Source organism: Cucurbita moschata, unplaced genomic scaffold, assembly GCF_002738365.1.
Source record: "Cucurbita moschata cultivar Rifu unplaced genomic scaffold, Cmos_1.0 Cmo_Scf00009, whole genome shotgun sequence".
Lineage (NCBI taxonomy): Eukaryota > Viridiplantae > Streptophyta > Magnoliopsida > Cucurbitales > Cucurbitaceae > Cucurbita > Cucurbita moschata.
The window spans coordinates 500,280-524,491 of NW_019268525.1; the positions used below are offsets into that span (position 1 = coordinate 500,280).

Sequence of the window (24,212 nt, forward strand, 5' to 3'; positions counted from 1 at the left end):
GGCATAGCCAAGGCTTGCAAGTTTCCTCAAGCATACGTGCCATTTGGGGCAGGGCCTCGACTATGTTTAGGGAAGAACTTTGCGTTGGTTCAGTTGAAGATCGTTATTTCTCTGATAGTTTCCAAGTTTAGATTTTCATTGTCTTCTGAATATCGCCATTCTCCGTCGTATAGAATGATCGTAGAGCCGGCCAATGGGATGAAGATCATCTTCAAAAGGGTTTAAATTAGGGTTTATCGGAAGTTTAGTGTGAGCTCTTGTTTATCAAACAGTACAAGTTTATTAATTATACGAGCTACTAAAATATTTGAATTTTGAATTAAATTAATTAAATGAATTTTAGAAAAGAAAATATATTATGAGATGGGAGACAAAATGATGTAACGTCCAGAAAGGAAATATATAAAAACATGGCAGTTGTTTACAATATATTATAAAAAAAGATTATTATTATAAATCCAAGTGGACCAAAACGGCGCGTTTTTATATAAAATCAAACTCAGTTCAGAGCGTACTTGATTTTCTTGTGAAAATAAAAAAAGAATTAAAAAAAAGAATCTGCTCCCCTCCACTGTGGAAAGTTCATCAAAACTCATAAAACATAATATATATAAATATAAATCTTATATTTTATTTACTTTTATAGATTCTTTTTTTGATTGGTGGAATTAAAAATTTCAAAATTTCATGGGGGTTTAGATATTTTTTATATATTTAATTTCGACCTTAGTGTATAACCTCTCGAATGCCACGCCACGTATCTATGATTTAATTTGATAAAACCCAAAGTTATAGAAATGTACATTAACCCAAAATTAATCTAAACAGGGTTCCCAATCAATTTTTGGCTTGTTTTTATATTTTAATTATTTAAAAATCCTACATTAGTAACAAAAATCTCATACAATTTAAATATCGAACATTTTACAAGTGATGTGTTACAAAATGTCAACTTGTAATTTTAAGAGTAGAATAGAGTTGGTTGGGTTGTAACCCTATTTTCCAGTTGGTCCGGTTGGTCAAGTAACCCGTAAACTGACTTCAATTTTTGGTTTTCAAAAAGTTCAATCCAACTTACAAAAAAAAAAAAAAAATCTGACTAATCGGGTCATATGAACGCTCCTACAAAGCTTAATGGTTTAGTGGAAAGCGTTGAATTAATTTGGGAGGGAAAATGGGAGAAAAAGGAAAGGGAAGAAAGCTGGTGAAGGACTGCCAAATTCTCATGTAACCTAACTTTATCTGCCATCATCAAACATGAAGCTTTTCAAAGGAATAATATTTCCAATTGCCCACTTCTTCATTTTTTTTTTTTTTTTTTTTACTAAATTGTGTTGAAATTGCATAATTTTAACCTTTGCACGCTTTGATTTTGTTGTTTTTTGGTGCAATCAATCATTTCAGAGACCTAACGTTTCTAACCATTTACTTCAACAAATGGAGCATAGGAAGAAGTTACCTTTTTGGGGACAGGGTTTGCTGATAGCTGTGAAAGCCTTGCCTGAAAGAAAGAGCACAATCAATAGCTGTGTGAAAGCCTTGCCTGAAAGAAAGAGCACAATCAATAGCTGTGTGAAAGCCTTGCCTGAAAGAAAGAGCACAATCAATAGCTGTGTGAAAGCCTTGCCTGAAAGAAAGAGCACAATCAGAGAGAGTAAAAGTGAAAAAGAATGAAATGGGAACCTCACAAAATGAAGAAAAATGCAATAATTGAGCTAAGTTAGGCTCTCCATACATTCTTACCTCTACGTCCATATTTCAATGTCCAACATCTCGAACTATCTCGAACTATCTCGAACTTATTGGTTAGGGCAAACAGGGTAAGTTGATTGTCCCAAAAGTCGCCCCGAGCTGATCAGGGTCGACTACGGCTAACAAGGTGAGTTCACCCTCCCGAAAAGTCGTCCCGAACTCATCCGGGTCGGGTAGGGCAAAGAAGGCGAGAGTTGAATTGGGTTGAGAGTTTTATGGAGAAGTAGAAAGGAGGAGCTCCCTTCAGTCCAAGCAAAGAAAAAGCGGGAGTGCAAAATATCTCCCGCTTCATTCACGCAGTCACAGTAGAGAGGAAAGAACAGTACTGAGTGTTTGAGTGAATGAGTCGGCAGTTAGTTCGGCAACCCCTTTGAGGCCTTCCATGAGTGGGCTGAGGGAAGCTCTCTCTCTCCATCTCTTCATGCAATATATCCTTCATTACACACTTTTTCGGACATGGGTTGTCTCAAAAACCTCCAAGACAACCAAAACATGACTCTATAATCAACATAATATATACAAACACAAATTCCCAAACAAACAAGAAGAAACTTAGAAGCTTTAACCTGGAAGAGGCAGCATGATGATGATGGTGAAGAAGAGTGGAGGACATGAAACCCTAAACAATGGAGGAACAGCGTTTGAAAGGAAAGAGGGGAAAAGAAAGAAGGGTATAATAAAGGAGAAAAGAAAAGGGAAATATATGGAGATGATGGGACATAGGCTGCCATAAGAGTTTGGGACATTAAAGTGAGAGAGAGAGAGAGACAATTTTATAGCTATTTTTATTTTAAATAAAGTAAAAAAGTTTTTTTTTTTAACATATACATGAAATTATATACAGCTACTCAGTTTACGGGTTTATAAATGATTTAATACATAATATCAACCAATTTTAAGTATTTTATATATAACCCATGTCGTAATCTAATGATTAGTTGATTGTGTGATAACTTTGAAGTTTATGAGTAAAGAGAAAGTGCATAATTTATATAGAGGATGAATTTTCGTGTTTTTAACTTATTTGACATAGATATGGTCCATTTAGGTCGGTGGACCTCGTTTGGCTCATCGAAATAAGGTTGTAAAAAAAATTGGATTTTAATGGTTCAAATTGAGAGTTGACCAAGTCAATGTCAACTAGGGTTAGGTAAAAAAAAAAAAAAAAAAAAACCTCGTACCATCTCTCGATCTCTTTCAACTCTCTCTCTCTCTCTTTCGAAGACATGACTATGGGAAATTGATGCATGTTTACGGATTTTATGTACATGAAAGTGATATATATCTATGTATGAAAGTGACGTATATCAACTCCACTATAATCGTATTAATCTAAATTATGATTGCACGTGATTTTGTTTCATGGTCTAAGAGGTGGAGTCACTTTCTAAATAATCATAATACTCAACATTCTCTGTATTTATTAATGAGCCCACGAGAGATAGGATAGATCTAGATCTTCTTCAAGGGAACCCAACTTTATCATTTGTACTCAACATTAGTGATGAAGATAGACTAACTTCGAGAGCTACTACTAAGATGGGTCGTTTTTTATACTCATATCTCTCATCTCATGAGTGTTGTCTATCTCTAGTGTACAGAGAACGATTCTTAAACAAAATAAATAAATATAAGCACTAGTCCGAGGCATAAGTATCAAACTTTAAAAAATAAGAACATGAAACAAATAGTTGCATGTATACTACTTGGCTTTGATCATTACAACAAATAGTTCAATTTTGATGATTTCATAACTTCACCGTTCAGAGCACAGAAAAAAGGCCTCAGAAACAGTATGAACAGGTCATAGATGGTGACGCCTCACACTTGAAACCTGTAGAACAGTATATGAACAACAATTATTTGTGTTTACATAATCACTGCAGACTGAACACATTCAACATGGCAGCTGTTTCCAGGCCTAGACTCTACGGGGAATACTCATCAGTCTTTCAAGTAACATGCAGTTTTCACAGTGGGATTCTTTTCGTTAAGAATTAGATTTCATTGAATTTAATGATGAAATGGGATTTTATTAAATCCATCTTCTGTTTGGACATCTAACTCAACTCGTCACAATGATTACAAAGCATTAATATAATACTAATCCAGTTTTGAATTTGACAGCATCTTTAAACTCATCTGGATGTTATGTTATGTTTCCCTTTTTCTTTTTCTCTTCTTTCCCCTTCTCTTTGTTCTTTTTCTTCCCCCGTGTCCATCCAATAAACAATATGTTTCTTTGTCAAGCTGATAGAGCTGTTACGTCCAGAAATGTCAAATGGTTGTCTAAAACAACTGGAAGAGTAAGCTGGTCGACCCGTCGCCAAATGTTCGGAGTTCTGCTGGCTTTACCAGCGCCCGGCAGAGAGGGCAAGTTCTCTCTCTTTCAAACCTGAAAACACAAGTACTCAAACCAGTAAATGGAAATGCAATGACATTTGTTAGAGCTACAACTAATTCCTAAGCACTAGACTTATGCCCAGTCGAAAGAATCGTGCCACTATTAATCAAGATTCAAGGGTTCTGTTCTTTCTTCATTTTCTTTTTCTTTTGGTTCCTTCATCTCTGTGCGCACGAGTAGGTCCATTGTCGTGTGCGTGCGCAGGAGTACATGAAAAAAAGTGTGGGCAACACAGCATAGTCTCAGTCAAATAAATGCCGTAGCCATACTAGTCAGACACAGAATCCCCTGTCACTAATAATAAGAATGATATGACCATATAGAGATCATTTCTAATATTAATGACTGCAGCATGGTTAAGTCCCAAGGATTCATAACATACATATGAGGATGGAATGATAATGTGGTGTGTTTGGATTTGCAAAAAAAAACTCTAAAAATTATATACCTCTACTTTATATGATAGGCCATCCAGTAAAAGAATTTAAAAATAAACTGAACTAATTCCTCGATACCTGATGAACAAATTCAGTTTTTCTCAGCCAAGAGCATGACTTTTTGGCTCATAACAAGGTAGATAATTACTATAGTACCTAAGAGTTCAAATTAGAATGCTTGTCTCCCTGTTATAATCGATATATTGGTCCTATGGAGGTATGATATGAATATAGTAATGCAATGTTGGTAGTATTCAGAAAACACAAGAGATGTGAAGTCATCATACTGACCATTCAGAAACACAATCTTCACAGAAGATGTGCTTACAGCGTAACAGGATTGGAGCATTCATCTTCTCCTGGCAAATAGCACAGAGGTCTCCCGCAGCACTTACCTGTAAAATAAAGTATAAGGAAGCCTGATACAAGTAACTACATAAAATAAAAGAAAAGAGCAAATTTTACTTGTACCCCTAAAACCTTCATTGGAATGCAGTTTTTTAACATAAAAACTAAAATTTCGCTTACAAATAAATTCCAAAATCAAGAACAATACCCAACCAAATGAAGACCAAAAGGTACTTGAAACGAATTACTCCAATTAGCCAGAATTATAAAGGGGAAGTAGCAAATAAAGAAAGAGAGAAAGAAAGCAAGAAAAAAATGTTAAATATAGAAGAGTCAATCATGTAACATCAAAAGGTATAAAAGTTAAGTCGCCATACCAATGAAAGATAGTGGCACATTGGTTTATCTGATCTAAGAGAAAATCTAGGTCACTTCTCCGACCATATCCTGTAGTCTAGTAATACTATCACATATTCATGAGAATGTAACAAGGGAATCCCGTTAACATGAATTATAGAGGGAATGACTTGTAACATTAAGAAAGCATTAAAGAAGGAGACATTCAATCATCTTAAGGGGTTCCACAAATATTTACGTTACTTCGTTATTTGAGGGATACATTAAATAGATGCTTAAAGTTATATGCAAGGAGAAACACAAAGCTGTTTTAAAATGGTAAATTTCAAAAGAGACTACAATAGATTGGTATGTATATACTTGCCTGTTCTGATGTGGCATATGATCCATAATGGACTTCTTTTTGTGATAGAGCCTTAAATGCAGCCACGAATGATTGAATCTAAAGAGAAAATAACAAAATAGATAGTACGTGAACAAGGTTGGTTTCCACGAACTATGACATAATATTAAATTTTTGAGTGCTTATTAAGGTACGAATATTCATGTTTTAAACCATACCTTCTCAACAACAGACGTTAGCTTGAAAGTTAAATACAATCCCGTTGTCAGTGATGAAAAAAGGCTTCCTTGATCTTTGTTCAAGAAGAACCGGTACCATACAGGTGTCGGTAATAATGCACGATACAACAGAAGAGTGTACTCCATGAGAGTTAAAATTTGACCCTGAGACATGAATTATAAACAATCAAAGAACTAAAACAAAGTAATTGTCAGACATTTCAATAATATTAATGGTTAATACAAGATAAACACAAAACGTATGATTAAGCTAAATTTGAGATCTCATAATACCTGCCGGCGAAAATTATGGCCTCTGCCATTCTTGTAGTAAATAAGAAGAAGACATTTGAGAGCCATTGCAACCTGCCTCGCCATCGTATCTAGCATGGCAACACAATAGAGTCCAAAATCAAAGAATGAGAAAATTAAAATCAAATGTATGAAAAATTGTACAGAAAATTGTGAGAGAAATACAACAAAGAAGTTGGAATAAGAGGAAGGTTGAACCATTAAAAAAAATAATAATAATAAAAGAAAAAGAAAAAACCACAATGTCATTCTTTCAATTTTTGGCAATTATCCTGAATCCTGTCTTAAAAACTATGTTTGCAAGATCCATATAGATAACATAAAGATAATAAACCATATTTATGCCCTTGTTATATCACCATTCAAGCTAACTAATTAGAAATCCCGCTGTGATACTTAAGAATTTTCTGCATACATTTTTTGAAGCTCCATTCCATATGTTAATTCAATCATTTTATCTACAGAAACTTAATAAGCCAAAGCAAGGGAAAATCTGTACCGTTAACCAAGATTATGAACAAGGCATGCCAAAATGGTGGTACTGTCTTTGGTGGAAGCATGACTAACGGGTACAGAAGATCATCACTATGGCACCACCAGTAAATTCCAATAACATGAACCAAAAATGCAATAGATGTCCCAGCAAGGACAGAAATTTTCCTCTCCCCCTGAAAAAGAGAGTAAATTCTTCAGTGTATATTTCTTGCAAGTGGATTCTCAGTGAAGTTGAAAAAGAAATAAGGTACTAATAGATAAGATAAGTCTGGGTTTAGGTTTACACCACCTTTAGAGCAGTCTGTTTCTTGACAATATCGTTTGACTTATACATAACAGCTGATATACAAATTGTGATGAAAAAACCTGGAAATATCAAAGAAATAATTTCTCACCAATTAGAAGAATGTTACAGCAAGAGAGTAAAAGGGAGAAGATTACAAGATGATCACTACTTGTCTTTGTGATTACACCTAACAGTGTACTGCAACTCCCTTATTAGGTTAGGTAGTGGAAGATAATTGATGTATATGTCGACTACCAAACAAACGTGTCCAAAAGTATGTTCCAAAGATTTATGGCAAAGTGTCATCTCCAAACCAAATGATCTGATGCTAACATAACTGTTTCCACAGTATTCCTCTACTTCTTTCTCAACACCTTCCTTCCCACTCCCGTGAGCTGCCTTTTCAACGCATATTTATTTTTCAATACATGAAAACATGTGTTAATAGCAGAACCCAATTGTCAACAAAGTTAATCCAGTTATTTTTCTTCATTGAAAATAAATTATATGCATTTGATAGTAAGATAGTTCCAACGCTTTAAAAAAACTCTGGTCTCCAAATTCTTGGATGATTCTATCACTACATCTTACAACAACCGCCTTGCAAGAAACCCTACAATATACTACAGTAGCTTTTACACCAACAGCGATGCAATTTCAGTACTCAAGTACGTTAAAAAAAACATCCGGGGCAATTTACCACACCACACCAGTATTCAAATCAAACATTATCCTCTACAATCACGCTGTAAGTCATCTAAAAGATATAAGAACTAACGAGAGTGAAATTTTAATAGATACAACGGAAGTCCTGAGTAAACAATGGCCAGCATTCCCACTTAATTATATCTTAACAAGGACTAGTTACTACCAGCACTATATGAAATTCGATAACGAAAATGAACAATACGTCAAAGTGGTGCCAAGTGCAAAGGGCAATGAAAATCGAAAACTATAATCGGTCCAACAAAAGAGAGGACAAAAGAGAGCACCTTCCAAATGCTGACGGATAAAGACTATCAGCAGTAGCAAAGAGAAAGGAAGAATCTGTTCAATCCACCTGGCAACCTGCTGGATATCGTATCTCTGATAAGACGAATCTCTATTAACACTCTCTTCCACGCCATTTCCAGATTCTGAAACACGACTGCTTCCAGATTGAATAGACGAAGAAGCAGTGGACACCAAAGGAACTCGTTCCTCATCAGGGGATTCCGGCTGATCCCCAGAAACAGGAAGTCCACCATTTTGCTCATAGCCAGCTTGTCCAACCAGAGCCGGAGAAGGATCTTGCTCCCCAGACCCAATAATCCTAATCGAAACCTCCCCAGAGGGGCTGGTATTACCGGAGGAGGAGGAGGTGGGACTAGTACTAGAAGAAGAAGAAGAAGAAGAAGTGGTGGTCATCAAGTGATTCTGATTTTGAGAATAAACCCGCAAATCAGGGGTGGCAGAGCCGTTGATTATAGGTTCCGATTCATGAGGAACAGCCCTAGTGGGAAGAATTCCAGAGTAATCCAAAATGACGGACAGAGGCGAACGGAAGAAATTGAGCGAAGGGATCGAGACCCCAAATCTGGAGGAGGTAGGAGAAGTTGTGGGTGAAGAAGAATTGGGATAAGGATCAGAATTGGAAGCCGAGGTCTCCATTGGTAGTGACCAAAAGGCAAAAGGCAAAAGCCCAAAATGATGTTCGACCTTCCCCCTCCTTGCAAAACCTGTACCGATTCAACCCCTTCGAAATCCCACCACCTGAAAGGAAAAAAACAGAAGATGATGGGCAAGAATAAATGTGGCGTTTGGAGCCGGAAATGGCGGTGATCCGGTCGGAAGGGGGCGGAGGGAGGTGGGTCGCCGGGGGAATTTGGGGAAGGAAAAAGGAAACGAAGAAATAGGTTGGGGAAAAAAAAAATGGAGAATTGAATGTGAAACGTAGGGAGAGGCAAATAGTGGAGGAGAAGGGAGTGCGCGTGGAAGCCGAGTCTTATCGTATCGTATCGTATCGTATAATATCGTATCGTATTAGGCACAAAAATGCGACTAATTCAGCTTAGTCGGCTCGGCGAAACATACGAACCAAGCCGACCGTTGAACCGTTGGGTCCTCCTTTTAATTATTATTTTTTTTAATTTACTCTTATAATAATAATAATAATAAAAGTAAATGAAAACTAAATAAAGCCATTTAATTGCCCGCCATAGCTATCAAGAATTCCCACCATGCCTTCAGCCCCAACGCCTTTCGTCTCCTTGTGCGTTACACTCCAGCTCAGGACCTCTTCGATTCGCGCCTTCAAGGTGAAGTTGCCTTCTTCTTCTTCTTCTTCTTCTTATTCTTCTCTAATTGCGATTGCCTTTTCGGAAATGTTATGGAGTTTGATTGTTCGAACTTTCTGCTTTGGAAGCGATTGCGTCTGTTGAAAACTTCATTGCATCTTCCGATTAGAGTGCGGAACAATTCGGATTAAATTAAGCATACTGACTTTTTATTTTTCCTCTAGAGAATCGTGCGTATGTTTAGGGAAGAAGGAGAAGGAAAGTGCTTCTTCTTTACTCCTGAAGTTAACAGCAACTTTTTCCTACCTACTCAATAAAGAAGGAAATTGGGAACTTTTCCCCCTTTCCGAAATCCACTTTAACCAGGACTCACGGGCAAGAACTTGTAATTTAATCGGCAACTTTTTCCTACCTAATGAATGTGTGTTTGGATTTCATCTGTTTGACTCCATCCTCGTCAAAATCTAACAAAATGCCTATGTAATTCTCAGCTAGCACGGAAAATCTGCCTAAACTGTTGGAAGACATTATGCAGACTTCCATTGTGAGATCCCACACCGGTTGGAGAGGGGAACAAAGCATTCCTCTTAAGGGTATCAAAACCTCTCCTCCTAGTAGACGCGTTTTAAAAACCTTGAGCGGAAACCAGAAAGAAAAAGTAGGGAAAGCCCAAAGAGCACAACATCTACTAGCAGTGGGCTTAGGTCGTTGCATCCGTTCCATCCATAAACACAGGTCCAAGTGGTCCCATAAGCCTAGCTCAAAGCATTCAAGCATTTATTGGAGTTGGTTGAGAGTGGCCTGCAGATTTGCGCAGGTATTGGTTCTTTCAGATTTTATCCAGTCTCTTTAACTTTGTGTTCGTAATCGTCGTTTCTTAACATGTTCTTTTGTCTAGGCAGAAATCATCTTCCAAATGAATTCTTAAATCATTTCTTGACAATAAAGAAGATTTTATATGAAGGGAATTCACTAAACTCGTACATATAGCTAGTTTACGTGTGAGATTTTTTTGTTTTTTTTGTTTTCTGAATCAATTATCCTGATTTGGGCGAGGATGGATAAGTTGGGACCTTTGCAATTCTAACATCTACAACTGTTATTTGTACATGTTTCTTAGTCACATAGGAGCTCCATCCTTAATCAACATGTCTATAAGGTTATTTATAACCAATAGTCGCTTGTAAAGGAAGATTCCTACCTGGTGCCTCTCTTTGGGGAGCTTGAACTTCGCTTAAAATATTTCTAAAAGCTGCTTTCTCCTTTATATGTCTTCTTTGTTACCTAGATTTTAGAGGATTGAAACTATCTGTTCTTCCACTGTATAAGCTACTCTGAACCTTGTCATCTTCTTTTACAAGAGTACAGCGTTAGTTGGTGTCATCCTCTTTCCATGATTCCAGCCATTGAACGACTCCCTATTAGGTTAAATCTCTCTGCCAATGTGCGTCAGTATTATTTTTGGGTAACTTGACTTGAAAGAAACCACATGATTTTAAAAAATAGAAGCAGCAATCCACCCCCAACCCTCTAAATAAAAGCATCAGTCTTAATTAAGATAATGAAAGTAATTTGAGATGTTGTATATGATGATCGGAGAATAGTCTACAAAACGTTCATGTTTTGGCTGACAACGAAGAATGAAACAGCTTACCATTCAGTTTGACATCGTGAGACCACTTCCGGAGCTTACTACAAAGTCTCAAGGTGACCATCTAAAGTCTTGGAGTATTGATCATTGAATGATTGATATTTTTTTTCTTCTATAAGAAAGAAGAAAGAATTGATATTCGGGATTTAGGTAGTGTTAGGAATCTAACTTATATAAGTCAGTTGATAGATTTAACTAAAAGAATGGGTTGGTTAGAGTATCCAAGATGGGAGATGAGTTTGTTAGCCAAGCCAGCCATGGGAGGAGTTTGATATGGGCAGGAGGTTAAAAATAGGAAGGAAGAAGAGGTGGAGAAGGAATTAGATAGACTTTGGAATTAGTTTATGAGAGAGAGTCCTCGGGAAAAAAAAATATATTAACCATTCTTCTCCATTATAGAGTTCGTTAATCTCATTTGATATGCCTGGTATCATTTGAATGGTTATTTCGCTCTTACCATCTGGCTCAATCCCACGTCCTTCCATAATTAAATGGCTGTGGGGTATGTATAGAATGATTGTGGGGTTGGAGTTCAGAGCTTTCTGGGTTAATGTGGTTGAAATTTCTCTTTTTTCTGAACTCTACTCCTCTTCCCTCCCTTCAAATGTTAATTTTGAATTTCCATTCTTGGAGTTACAGATGTCCATTTTCTTGAACTTGTATTATTTCTCAGCACATTCGACGAAATGCTAGTTGTTTGTAGGAATCCATTAATAAGGATGTTCGCCAATGCCTTAAATTACTTGCCATAAGTTCTAGTCTTATTTTCTTAGACAGCTATTTACAAACTGCAACCACCATTTGTTTGGGACTTCGGAATGGATAGCCACATTTCTTGATGTGTAAATATATATATATACCTACAGGAATAGTTGGGTGTATATCTCCAGAAACATGGGCTGCGATGGACGTATTTTTGGCATCAATTTCATCTGAAGATTATGAACCAATGGCATCTGCCCTCATCCAAATGGGTGCCACGAATAATGACGTCAATGCTGTGGCCTTTGCCAGAGATCTTGGCTCCTTTTGGAATATGCTTTTATTTGATTCATTCAAATTAACTAAAAAAAACATGTTAGTTTTCTAGAAGGTCATTAAAGTGAGGTAACATCTCTTCTTTTTTCATAAGAATATTCTCCATTTTTTGTCATAGTATATGAACAGAATTTAACAAAAGTATCCTAAATCAATTTGTTCTCATTGTATCAACGCAGGATTTGGATACTGAAATAGCGATAGGAAGGAAAGATTCAACTGCTGTTGCTGCAAATATACTCGTAGACGAGAGGCAAATGAACAAACTTTTGTGTTCGTAGCCGACAAAGTTCATAAACTTCAGGGTACACAGTACAGGTATGCTTTTGCATAGAACATCAGTCCTTAGTCTATATAATCAGAAAGTTTGCGTTTTAGAACCATAAGTATTGAATACTTCTGAATAATGATCACTAGTAAAATGGTCCTTCCTTGCAACTTGAGTTTTGTATTTTTCATTGAAGTCCTAAAATGAAGTAAGACTGAGAGCCTAGGAAAGAAGAATACATTCATGAACTTCTTGAACCGTACACATTAAGACAAGTTGCTAATTTGGACCACATTTCTCTCCTGTTGCTTTCAAAAACCTATCAAATCTTAAGTACCTTACACAAATTTCAAGGCATCTAGTGCCACAACCCTCATAAAAGTAAGAACATATATATTAAAAGATTTAGAATTTGTCTATCAACATCATGAGCAATATATTTCACTACACCAAAGAATATTTTTACCTGATTTGGCCACCACGTCCGTTCCACTGATTCTCCGACTTCCACGTCAAACGGTGGCCAGTGTCGCCGCCTCTCTCCCCGCAACATTCTCTATATTTCAAACTTCTCTCCAGAATCCCTCCCCATAACATTAATAAAGCCCATCACTTTATCAACACTCCACCAACACCAACGATGCAAGTCTCACCCTTCTTCCACCGCCCATCCGCCGTCGTCTTCCCCAAATTCAGGCCAGTTTCAACGGTTTCCCCACCATGGCTCCGCCGTCAGGCTGCGGCACCGAGATGTGTTAGTCAGGGTGGCTGGGGGAGCTCTGTGGCGGAGCTGGAGAGAGAATTGTCGGTGGAGGGAGAAGAGTGGCTGAAACTAGGGAGGCTAGAGGAGAAATGCGGCAGTGGAGGAAAAGGAATGGTGGAGTTGCTTGAATCTTTGGAAAGAGAAGCCATTATGGGGGAAGATGAAGGTCGAGACCCTACTGATTACCATAGGAGGGCTAAGATTTTCAGTACCAGTTCTAGAGTTTTTCAAGCTCTTAAGCAACATTCTGATGATGAATCTGAAGAGAGAGAGAGAGAGAGGAAGAAGAAAGATGAACATGTTCATATGAGATCTTATTCGGAGTTACCAAACTTATTTGACATCACATCAGAGTTCCTTCTTTACAGTTCTTTGAAACACTTCTTTTTCCTATTCATCTCCTCCCAAACCTTCTTCTTCAACCAGCCAAATGGCTGCAAGCTTTTCAGTTTCAAACAGAGAAGAAAAGTATTTATAATCCTTCCCTAGTACCATTAGAGAACAGACAGAAGCAGGAGGTTCCGGAGCTTTGGGCTGAGGAACTTCAACAATCCCTTTTCACCTGTTATCATTTCTTGTATGTTTCTCTATCTGTTAGCTCAACACGAACCATACTTGTACCAAATTTAGTGACACACATCTTTGTCTGTTCTCATCACTTTTCAGCTCCCTATGTTTCTTAAGTGTCATAAAACAGAGAGACAGAAGAAAGTCTTCCGATGTGGAAGCATGAAAGTTCATTCAATAAAGAACAAGTTCCAAACGGTATATTACACAGAAGACAGAATAAGTAGGGTGGAGGAAAGGTAATTTGATCTGCTCATTTTATGGTTCCCCTAATACAAACATGAAAAGTTCAAACTGAATTTGGTGAATTTGGAAGATTAAGGCTGTTACTCCTTGTTTTAGCGGGTGTAAGATCCTACATCAGTTGGAGAGGTGAACAAATCATTCCTTATAAGAGTGTGGAAACCTCTCAAACCATGAAGCTGATGGCGGATACGTTACGGGCTAAAGCAGACAATATCTGCTAGCGATAGGTTTAGACTGTTACAAATGGTATTAGAGTCAGACACCGAGTGGTGTGTTAACGAGGATGCTAGCCTCCAAAGAGATGGATTGTAAGATCTCACATCGGATAGAGAGAGAATGAAGCATTCTTTATAAAGTCGTGGAACTTCTTGAACTCCATGATTTGGATCCTTGCAATCTGATCTGATCTAGGAAGGTGGAATTTATTCTCTACCCAAGATGGAAACTTTGATCATTTACCCAAATGCAGGTCCTATAAGGGGATTGGTAATACACTTGTAGTATGTCCATGATGGATGGCTTTCCTCTCCTTCTTCCTGCCTTAGTCCCTTTGGTTGCTCATCACTTTCACTGAATCCAACAACCCTTTGGACACATTCTCGACATCCACATGTGCTCCCATTAATTTCTTCAGCTGCAAGAATGGCAACCTTAGCTTACTAACCTAATCCTTCAGGGCTGCAAAAGGGGATAGCAACTCATTTCACATGTTCATTCCTTGATTAAATCTTTTCATTTTTTAAAAATTGATAACCAATTTATCGAAGGATCTTGACTACGAATTAGTCTATAAATATTGTGCATTTTTTCTTCCAAATAAGTTTGATCTGCTTCATAAAATAATATTTGTTGAAATGTTGCATTCATAAAAGGATAATTTGATCTATTCTCGAACTTTAATTTTTTTATAAATAAAATTAAATTTAACTAAATACAAAATTAGGGTCCTAAAAAATTATATTTCAAGTAAACCCTAAAATTAAATTATAATATAAATAATAATACAACCAACAAATGGGAGACTTGTGGTTTGAGGAAATATTGGTGGCAGCCTCTTCCACTATCCCAAGCAATTACTGCCTCCCTACTGCGCTTACGTGTATACGATTACGTCAGCATGCTTACGTCAAATTAGCCTACAGTTTTCCTTCCACATAACCCCGTCACTCCATTATTTATTCTCTTATTTTCCTTTTCTTTTAATAACTATTCCTCCTTTTTTTTTTCTTTTTTTTTTTTGTCTTTTAAAATTATAAATTTAATCAACTTTTTTTTAAGTAAATATTATAACTTAAAAAATGTTTAATATATTTTCCATCAGAAACTTTCGCACTAACTGTTATTATAAAAAAAGAAAATTACATAGTTATATATTTCTAACAAAATTATATTGTTTTCTTATGATGAGCTAACTTTTTGTAAAATTAAGGATTTTATAAAAGAAGACCGATCCCGTTACATGCCATGTGGGTTTAGGAACCATATGAAAAGTGAAAAGTAGCATGGAAGAATATGAAAATACTCAGTAAGTTCGAAATATCATTAATTGACTTTAATAGTTTTTTTATATCGATCTAGTCATGATAAATCATGTACTATTAGGAGTTGGTTGGCGACCACCTAAATTACAAAGTCAATTCTCGTTAAAAATCATATTGAAGATGTGGAGAGCGACCCCATTTTGAATCAACTACCATAGATATGTAAGTCAATCGTGATAAACTTCTCATTACTAGAGGTTAATTAGCTACCCTCCAATAGCTCCAACATTGTAACCTAGTAATATCATAAACATAAAAAGAGCAACCTTTTACTCATCATAATATCTCAAAACATTGTAACCTGAGAATTGACACTCAAAACATTAAACGGGTAACTGTCACCATATTTATTAGGGTAATACATATCATTCATGTTCATGCATGTGGTCTCATCAATTGATATTTTATGTACGTAACACTAACATTTAGGATTCATTTTCATCGGTAAAATCTTAAAGGTCATATTCATACTCGTACTGTCATTTGATCTGAAATTGTCCCGTCAAATCCAAGTATAATAAAATTGAAAGATATGGTTGTTTGAAGCATTACATGTATTAAAATAAAATTCTAAAAAAATATAATTAAAAAAAATTATGGAGCGTATTAAGAATATTTGAAAACAAAATATGAGAGACCAAAAATTGTAATTTGAAAAATAATAATTGTACTAATTCTTCGTGTTGTCTTTCTCCCACTTGTGATGCTGATGTTCTTCTTCCCCCACATTAGCGCCGAAGATGGAGTCTACACTATTACTGCTGCCGGTGCCGGAGTTGAACATGGCGTCCACCATGTCCAACACCGGAAACTGATCGCCGACGTCTTTGCTAGATCGGATGGTGGCCGGACCCCCGTACTCCATCGAAAGCCATCCCGCGGAGGGGGGAGGGAACTGGGTCATGTGTAGCCCGGCAACTTCCGGCAGCGGCGATGGCGGTGGTGGAGCGGAGGGGGCGGTGGCGGACATGTGGCACGTGTGGTCACCAAGGTAGGCGACTTCGAACGTGTGGGGATCGTGATCGAGGCGCTGCACGTGCTTTTTGGCTGGGCAGTGGTAGAGCTTCTGGTGGGTGCATCTGAAGTAGCCTCTGCAACATTTTATTTATTTATTTATTTTTGTTAAAATTCCAAACTTAATTCTGTTTTTTTTATTTTATATAAATTTAATTATTGTGAAAATTAAATATTTAATAATAAATTTAATTGTTGAAATTAGTTAGTAAAATGTGAGTGGTTAATCAAATAAAATTAAAATTTGAAAATAAAAAAGGGTTTATTAATAATAGATAAAGACATTTAATAATAAACAAAAAAAAAATTAATATTGAAGAATTATTGACCGAAGAATGAGTCAGAAATTCAACAAAGGTGTCCCACATTTGTTTTCAATTAAATCGGTCAAACCTTCGATTATTTTATAAATCAATTTCCCCTAACAAAATAAAAATATAATTTTTTTTTTGTTTCATTTAATAACAAAAAAAAAATCTTTGTTTTTTTTTTAAAAAAAAAATCGTTTTATAAATTTTAAATTTCCAAAGACTAAATATAAATTTACAACTTGTAATTTTTATTCATAAAGATTAAATTAGCAACTCAATTAGTTAGTTAATTTGAATTATTATTATTTTATATTGATTTAAGTTTTTTTTTTTTTTTTTAATAGTTGGATGGTAAGAGTTTTGGGTCGCCTTAGGTCACCGTTACTAGATATTGTCCACTTTGACTAGTTATCTATAGTCGTCAGTCTCACTATTTAAAAGAAAAAAAAATCTGTCTTTCACCCCTCTTCACGAGAGGTTTCACTCCATTGGAGTCAGCGTTCTCGCTTACAGATAGTCTAGTTTCTAACTCTAACAACATTTGTAAGAGTCTGCTCAGACAACTATAGTTATTCTGATTCCATTTAAATATGTGTATGCTTTTTTTTTTTGAATTATTTGTGTTGTTATGATTTTAATTTGAATAATTAATTAAAATCTTAAGCCGAAGTTAGCAACGTAATTAAATTAGTAACAAAACAAACCTGGGAAACCTGGAGCCAAGAATCTCCTTCTGTCCATACTTCCGCCATGTAAAGCCGTCGTCCGGTGGCAGCTCTGTGTTTCCGATGCGCGGCGCCGCCACTCTCACCGTCCTCTTCGCCATTCCATCTTTTCTGGTTAAACCCATTTCACAAAAAACAATCTCTTTTACTTTTACTTTTTTACTTTTTTACTTTTACTTTCGAATGAATAAAGAATTCATAATTTAACCAATACCGTCTTCGAGCCTTGGTTGACGTGGAAGAATAAGAAGAAGAACCAAAACCCATTGCCGGTAGATTCCCGGAATCGTCGAACGGCGGCGGCCTCATCTGAATCCGCGGCAAGTCCATAGATTGGGAGGTACTGGTCCTGAGGCACTCGTGTTGAGGGCGACTGAGGCGCTCCTTGGCGGCGGAGAAAACGCCCAAAATCTCATCGCAAAAACGAGCGAGGAAATTAATATTATTGCGGAAATTTAAAGGATTGGATTCAAAATCTCTGGCCAAGGAACACCCTCGAAGAATCAAAGAAAGGGCCTCCTCCATGCCCGGATTCACCTCCATACCCCAATAATGGTGAGAAATTGAAGATCGCCAACAAATATATATATATATATATGTATGGTATGGTATGGTATGGTATGGTATGTATGGTATGTATGTATGTATGGTATGGCATGTTGGATGAAAAGGGTACAAAAATGAATGAATAAAGTAAAGGGGTGGTGGGTATTATTGGGAAAAAGGGGGAATTGGTCATGGTCGACTGGGAATTGCAACCAAAATGGGGGGGTTGGGTCTACAGGAAGACTTTGGGCTTCTTCAATTCTTCTTCTTCCATTCAAAAACATTCTTCCTATTGGGGTTTGAAGGGTTTTACAATATTTTGACCAAAGACTTAGTAGAATTATGGGGTTTTTTTTTTTTTTTTTTGTTTCTACGTTCAACTTGCTTTTTTTTCTTTTTCCTACGTGGAAAAATATTTTTGTTATTACGTCAACGTGTAAGAAAGGTAGAAACTATATCTTATGTGGCCATTGTTGTGTGGATATATCTTAAAGAAAGGGAGAAACTATCTAAAGTGGTCAGCTCGACATGGATACGTCTTAACAACTATGGTATTTGATTATGACCTCTATTTGAATTTTTTTAATATTTTGAAAATTAGTTTTTCAAAGGTATTTTTAGAACAAAATATTGACGAGATTTATCTAAAATTAATAGTAGGGGTATTTTAGAACTTTTACCAAACAAAAAAGTTTGTAAGGATATTTTTTAAATTTTGAGCTAAAGTTTTGTGAGGGAAATTGTGTTAGCATTTGCAACTTTTAATTTGATGACTTCTTCTTTTGCTCCTATTGGTTATAGTGTGTGTGAAGGAAGGGTTAAACGATGCCTCAATTGAAACAAGGAATTGGTGTGCTTTTGTGGGGCCTCATGCCCCACTTTTCTTCAACCTTTTCTAAGAGGATATTTATCTTTAAAAGGGCAAATTGGTCCATAAATTAATATTTTATTTCTTATCGTATAAGTTTGGTCTCTCAAGTTTTAATAGTTGTGCCCATTTATCTCCCTTATGTAGGAGTGTTCAAGAAAACGATTGAAAAGATTGAGGAGTTTGGTTCGGTCAACAGTTTTATCCATCGTACTCCCACCGGTATATTTCTTTTTTTAAAAAATAATACATCTCTGGACTGTACCACCATGGTCAAAAACTAGATGACATGCATTTTGATTTTTTAGTCACAAGCCAGATGGTTCATGTTTGATTTTGATCCCAATTTGATTTTTTAGAAGGGTCACAAGCCAAATGATCTTATATTTTTTTTTTTTAAGGAATTTTGACTACAAATTAAATGATTTATGTTTAGAGATGATTTTAAGTTTTGCGATTGCACTAGTATGTATATGCATATCTAAATATCTAAATATCTAAATATCTAATTCTAGGACTGGAGTTATTTGTTGGAAGTTATTCATGCTTATCAAGTTTTATAATTTCCTTTCATAAATTTTAAAACAATGATGGCATACATTTAATAACGATCTTGACCCGTCTATGTTTAAAAAGTGGAGTAGTTATACTTGATGAATAATAAAAAAAAAACATACCAAGAACCCAATTTGGGCCACCCAAAAATTTATGCTAATCCAATCAGGGTACACCTTTAAGTACCTTTTCACGAAATTTTACCGAAACTGCATGTTGTAACATATTAATGGTCCTTAGAGAAATCATAAAAGTGGGTCGCCCGTGAGTCTGCAACAAGGTCACAAAAATATGTAAACCTGATGAACGTCATATTCATGGATCATTAAGTCAATAATGTGAACTTAAATTCAAGAGAATTAGAATGACAGTGAACTTTTGAGTCAATTATGAATCATATTACATGATCACATTTGATCATTAAATGATAGATACCGATGTTGATCCTTCACATAACAATTAAATAAATCAGACAGAATGATGGCAGTTTTTTTATGACTGACTTCACAAGATCAAAATCACTGAATTTGATTAATGAGAACCAAAGATAGTTTCACCTTTGGTCTTCAGTGGCAAGTTTCATAGAACTTATGATCAACGTTCTAGTAAAATGGTTGATGGCATCATGGTTTCATGCCAAATATTTATTGTGATAACAATGCCTTAATATCTCTGAAGCCCCCAGGTATCATCAGACCTCTTCCACCTAAATGAAGTTCACATGAGCATTCAAGCAGTCTGATGAAAGTAATAAACATCCTATCTATCAGTTCAATGAGAGCTAAGGGTTACCTGAGGAAGTCCCATCAATTCAAGAACAGCTTTTTGTGGTGTTAGCTCGTTATCGATAATTCGGGCCACTGCTGTCAAAACTGGCATCTTAACATTATATTTCTGGGCCAACGCAATAACAGCCCCAGCAGTTGATACACCTTCTGCAACCTGTTGCATACGGGGGGGACCTTAACAACACATTAGCATTGAATGAAAACCAAATATTTCCGGACATGCTTAAAGACTACCCAGGTAGTACCTGATTCATTGAGCTCAATATATCATCCAGATTCTCACCAGACCCTAGTCGTACTCCGACAGTGCGATTTCGAGAGAGGTTGACAAAGCATGTGAGCATAATGTCCCCTGTGCCTGAGAGTCCAGTAATTGTCGTTGGCTTCGCACCCATCTTTAATAAAAAAATTGAAGGCAAAAGTTATCAGAATGTCAGGACTGCAATCAGACAATTAGATAAGATAAGAAAAGTAGGCGAGTGTTTGATGTAGTAGATAAGGCTTGAACTATTATTGAATTTAGGAATGCGAAGCCAACATCTTCTGGACCATCCAACGGAAGTTGGAACAGAAACAATAAACGAGCAGAGAACTTTCAGTAACAATCTGATTTGGCAGCAGAGATAAAAGACTCCATTAAAGCTCTTACTCTCAGCTTACATGATAATGGATCCATAAGGTAGCACCATATTGAAGCGCCATTGAGAAAAATACGTAAGAGGCCAATAATCGAGCAGAGAACATTTAGTAACAATCTGAATTGGCAGCAGAGAGAAAAGACTCCATTAAAATTCTTACTCTTAGCCCAAGCCCATCGCTCGCAGATATTGTCCTTTTTGGGTTTTCCCTTCCAGACTTCCCCTCAAGGTTTTTAAAACGCATCTGCTAGGAAAAGTGGTCCCTCAAGGTTTTTCCACACCTTTATAAAGAATATTTCATCCTCCTCCCAACCGATGTGGGATCTCACAGTGGGTCCATACGGTAGCACCATATTGAAATGCGATTCAGAAAAATACGTAAGAGGTCATTAGGTATCGTTCCAGTATCTCTCAATTGTGTTCAGTTTTGAAAAATAGAAACATTTGTTAACTACAACACATTTTCCATTTCTCATTTGAGACTTTTCCTAAAATTATGTACAATTTTATTAAGAAACAACAAAATCTAGTTTTTGGGCTTGTGACGTAAATGAATCACATTCAATCTTCAAAGAAATTAATGCTGAATAAAAGCATACCTTCGTTGCTAGCCAACGGATCTCAGAACAACCTTGTGCTACAAGAGCTGCCATAGAGTTGTTACCAAGATTCATCCCCTCAACAATTCCTGCTGCTATCGCAAGGACATTCTTCAATGCACCTGCAATCTCCACCCCTGTCACATCACTGAGTCATCAGAAGTTACAAGCTAAGTAAATTACTGGCTTACAGAGCTTACAAGTACCTTTTCATTTTGGTATATTTTATTTTCTTAAAATAAAATACTTTGGGAGGGAATTTGTGATCAGACAATGGAGAAATAAACAAAGAATAAGGTAGCAACGGAGAAACTGGATAAATGACTAAATGTGAAGTTAGATGCTTGATAAGATGATAATACTAGTAGGATAAATCAAAGTTTCCTACCAAAAGGTATTTTAAATTACAATTTTCAAGAAAAGTAAGCCTCATTGTTCAGTAATTATATCTACCTCGAAGTGCTTATTCTTAGATAACTAGAAGCTAGTAGTTGCTGAGCTGCATTTGCCAATTTTTTGTCCTTTGATGCAACTACCATTGCTGGAAAATCAAAATAGAGGTTCATAACAATTTTAAAACAATACAATTCAAAAGAGCATTTACTAAGGAAGAAAAGTGCAAAATGTGCCTCAATATCACCTGTCGGCAATTTATTCATTAATTCCGAAGCAAATGAAGGTCCTGAAAGAGCAACAAAGGGTTGTCGAGGATTTCTCAGTGCATGGGGAATAATCTGTGACATCATCCTCAAGGTATTAAGTTCCAACCCTTTGCTTAGAGATATGAATGGCACATGTGGATCAACATGGTCAGCAATGCTCTCAAGAAAGGACGAGCTGAACTGCAATAGTATTTTTTTTTTAAAAAAAAAATCCTTAAATCACGCAAAATTAGTAATTAATATTTCTGACATCTAAAACTGAAGGCCCATATGAAAATTACTTGTGACATCTACAATTAAAAAACCATATGAAAGAAAATTGAATTATTTGCAAGAATCTGATGCACTCAAGTTCCAAATAATTCAGCAACTATTCAAAGGCCTTAAAGAGAGTACAGCAGCCATATTTATAGGCTAAAAAAAAACCCTCACTGAAAATAACTACCTAACCAAAAATAAAGAAGCCCTTTACCACATGATAAAAGCTTTTAACAAGAAAGAAACAACTTAAAGTAAATGAATAGTAATAAAACATATAACTACCCACGGTTAAAGAAAGGGATAAAAGATTATTAAAAATTCCCAAGATCCTATATCTGAGTCTGTAAAGAAAGGACTGCATTATAAGTTTTTCCCCTTTGGAATTCATAATTACGAAGAGCAAACAAATATTAATGCTGAAATTTCAATAGAGTAGTGAAAGACCTGCACAGGTACAGCGTGAAAACAGAAATCAGCACCTAGCAAAGCAGCTTTGGCATCAGTTGTAGCAATAACATTTATCGGTAGCTTGTGCCCTGGGAAGTACTTACTGAAAACAAATGTCCTCAAGTCAAATGCAATCAAGCAAACTGTCATCTGAGACCACACAAACATTTACACAAGCTCTCTCTCTCTCTCACACACACACACAAACACATATACGTATTGTAAGTGAACTTCAGCTAATTACGCATGGATTTAAGCTGAAATAGGTGAAAAAGAAAAGTTCTTTCCAGTATAATTTACCTATTGTAGTGACTATCGTTAATGGACTGGCATACTTGAGGATCACGGAGAAGCATGTTGACTTCCAATTGTGGCTTTCTACCAGCAATATGGGCAGCCATCGCTGTGCCAAAAGATCCGCCTCCAAGCACAGCCACCTGATAGAATTCAGATAATGAACTCTAAATATGAAGGAAACAGAGATTTCGCAAGTGGAATATGCTATAAACAAATATCAGTGAATAAACTGTCTATAGTTCTAATGCTTTAAGTTTGACATTTATCTCCCAAAACATAAGATGTACTTTTTCAAGTTCCGCATAGTCCTGCCTGGACCTTGATGACGAATGGAATGTTTAAGCTTTTGCTGATAATTAACTGGGTTCAAGACACATCGACTAATATACTTATTTTGAAGCCGAATTTCAAGTAATATGGTGTTGATTCGTTTTCTCGGGGTTATCATTTCCCAGACTAATAATAGTGTCATAATTCTCCAGACCTAACAATGCCATACAAGGAGCCTCGTTCATATTATAATTTACAAGAGAGTACAATGAGGTAATTACAGTGAAAAACAAGGGATTTCGGTAACAAATTGAATAAAAAGTAAAGAAAAAACAAGATACTACAACGAACTTCTCTGCGGCATTTTATCAAACAGGTTGAAGTCACATTATCAAATCACGCAAGACTAATCCTCCAAAAGATCAACCCACATCTTCAACAGGCTAAAAAAAGATAAAATTAGGAAAAAGAAGAGGAGCGGATTAAAACCCACCTTGTTCGTGCGCTCAAGAACGTCGGTCTTTGCCTTGAATCGCCAAGACCTGGACCACCGCACCAACTTCTCCCAGGCAAGTCGAACAATCCTACGGCGGTTCGGGGTTTTTTCAGTGACCAAATCTAGAACTACGTCAGTGTCTTCAAGAATCGGAGGCGGCGATTCATCGGCGCAGAACCGGCGATGGGAAGTGGTGGGTTTATCGGGACAACAGAGGCTGAAATTGGTTAATTTGGAAGGCTTTGTGTAGTATAACGAATAATTCTTGGGCGTGAAAAATGCGTTGCGGGAAGAAAGGTCGAGCAATGGCGTCTCCATTGAAACAAAGAGAAGCTTTGGAAGGTTTTGTGAAGCGTTGTTGTAAGAAGCTCGGGAATCACAGACAGAAGAAGATAACAGGTAACGTCGAGAATATCAGATGGAACTCCTTTTT

The 24,212-nt window shown here is 36.4% G+C and overlaps 5 protein-coding genes across 8 annotated transcripts in view; 2 read left to right on the forward strand and 3 right to left on the reverse strand.

Annotated features, from left to right (window-relative positions):
* LOC111447915 (cytochrome P450 714A1-like) overlaps positions 1 to 316 on the forward strand; it is a 4,629-nt gene extending 4,313 nt beyond the window's left edge. The window contains exon 4 of the mRNA XM_023087299.1: positions 13 to 316. Within this exon, the coding sequence (XP_022943067.1) occupies positions 13 to 225 (213 nt within the window). The 3' untranslated portion in view covers positions 226 to 316. The remainder of the gene's footprint in view (positions 1 to 12) is intronic.
* Positions 317 to 3,746: 3,430 nt separating this feature from the next.
* LOC111447364 (E3 ubiquitin-protein ligase RNFT1-like) lies at positions 3,747 to 8,883 on the reverse strand. Its single transcript, XM_023086500.1, has 8 exons — positions 7,945 to 8,883; positions 6,956 to 7,032; positions 6,671 to 6,839; positions 6,154 to 6,242; positions 5,860 to 6,024; positions 5,663 to 5,740; positions 4,885 to 4,988; positions 3,747 to 4,147 (listed from the first exon to the last, which is right to left on the reverse strand). Exons 1-8 carry the CDS (start codon positions 8,600 to 8,602, stop codon positions 4,042 to 4,044), a joined length of 1,446 nt encoding a protein of 481 aa, XP_022942268.1. The 5' UTR covers positions 8,603 to 8,883; the 3' UTR covers positions 3,747 to 4,041.
* A 3,942-nt stretch (positions 8,884 to 12,825) lies between these two features.
* LOC111447176 lies at positions 12,826 to 13,437 on the forward strand. The gene has a single exon (XM_023086201.1). It carries the CDS (start codon positions 12,826 to 12,828, stop codon positions 13,435 to 13,437), a length of 612 nt encoding a protein of 203 aa, XP_022941969.1.
* Positions 13,438 to 15,905: 2,468 nt separating this feature from the next.
* On the reverse strand, positions 15,906 to 18,229 carry LOC111447366 (WRKY transcription factor 55). The gene is made up of 3 exons (XM_023086503.1): positions 17,567 to 18,229; positions 17,332 to 17,463; positions 15,906 to 16,393 (listed from the first exon to the last, which is right to left on the reverse strand). Exons 1-3 carry the CDS (start codon positions 17,893 to 17,895, stop codon positions 15,973 to 15,975), a joined length of 882 nt encoding a protein of 293 aa, XP_022942271.1. The 5' UTR covers positions 17,896 to 18,229; the 3' UTR covers positions 15,906 to 15,972.
* A 1,218-nt stretch (positions 18,230 to 19,447) lies between these two features.
* On the reverse strand, positions 19,448 to 24,197 carry LOC111447365 (glycerol-3-phosphate dehydrogenase [NAD(+)] 2, chloroplastic). 4 transcript variants are annotated; one of them, XR_002711249.1, is made up of 10 exons: positions 23,777 to 24,197; positions 23,017 to 23,153; positions 22,714 to 22,819; positions 21,987 to 22,188; positions 21,800 to 21,887; positions 21,347 to 21,494; positions 20,355 to 20,504; positions 20,114 to 20,263; positions 19,879 to 20,027; positions 19,448 to 19,591 (listed from the first exon to the last, which is right to left on the reverse strand). XR_002711249.1 is itself a non-coding variant. In XM_023086501.1 (9 exons), the coding sequence occupies exons 1-9, from the start codon at positions 24,095 to 24,097 to the stop codon at positions 20,013 to 20,015; spliced, it is 1,317 nt and encodes a 438-aa protein (XP_022942269.1). In that variant the 5' UTR covers positions 24,098 to 24,197; the 3' UTR covers positions 19,687 to 20,012. The 4 variants fall into 4 exon arrangements, 1 of the variants encoding a protein (XP_022942269.1); XR_002711250.1 differs by lacking the exon at positions 19,448 to 19,591 and adding an exon at positions 19,682 to 19,767; XR_002711251.1 differs by lacking the exon at positions 19,448 to 19,591 and having other exon boundaries at positions 19,687 to 20,027; positions 20,114 to 20,283.
* Between the last annotated feature and the right edge of the window lie 15 nt (positions 24,198 to 24,212).

Excerpts from the sequence above, each read along its gene's own strand:
- LOC111447176 (XM_023086201.1), top strand. The coding sequence starts at position 12,826 with ATGCAAGTCTCACCCTTCTTCCACCGCCCATCCGCCGTCGTCTTCCCC.
- LOC111447365 (XM_023086501.1), bottom strand. The coding sequence starts at position 24,097 with ATGGAGACGCCATTGCTCGACCTTTCTTCCCGCAACGCATTTTTCACG. Across the intron at positions 22,189-22,713 it reads TTCACGCTGTACCTGTGCAG|TTCAGCTCGTCCTTTCTTGA; the intron begins GTCTTTCACTAC and ends ATACTATTGCAG. Across the intron at positions 21,495-21,799 it reads CTAAGAATAAGCACTTCGAG|TGATGTGACAGGGGTGGAGA; the intron begins GTAGATATAATT and ends CTGATGACTCAG.
- LOC111447364 (XM_023086500.1), bottom strand. The coding sequence starts at position 8,602 with ATGGAGACCTCGGCTTCCAATTCTGATCCTTATCCCAATTCTTCTTCA. Across the intron at positions 7,033-7,944 it reads TATCCGTCAGCATTTGGAAG|GTTTTTTCATCACAATTTGT; the intron begins GTGCTCTCTTTT and ends TGATATTTCCAG. Across the intron at positions 4,989-5,662 it reads CATATGCCACATCAGAACAG|GTAAGTGCTGCGGGAGACCT; the intron begins GCAAGTATATAC and ends TTTATTTTACAG.
- LOC111447366 (XM_023086503.1), bottom strand. The coding sequence starts at position 17,895 with ATGGAGGTGAATCCGGGCATGGAGGAGGCCCTTTCTTTGATTCTTCGA. Across the intron at positions 17,464-17,566 it reads TCAACCAAGGCTCGAAGACG|AAAAGATGGAATGGCGAAGA; the intron begins GTATTGGTTAAA and ends GGGTTTAACCAG. Across the intron at positions 16,394-17,331 it reads CTTGGCTCCAGGTTTCCCAG|AGGCTACTTCAGATGCACCC; the intron begins GTTTGTTTTGTT and ends AAAATGTTGCAG.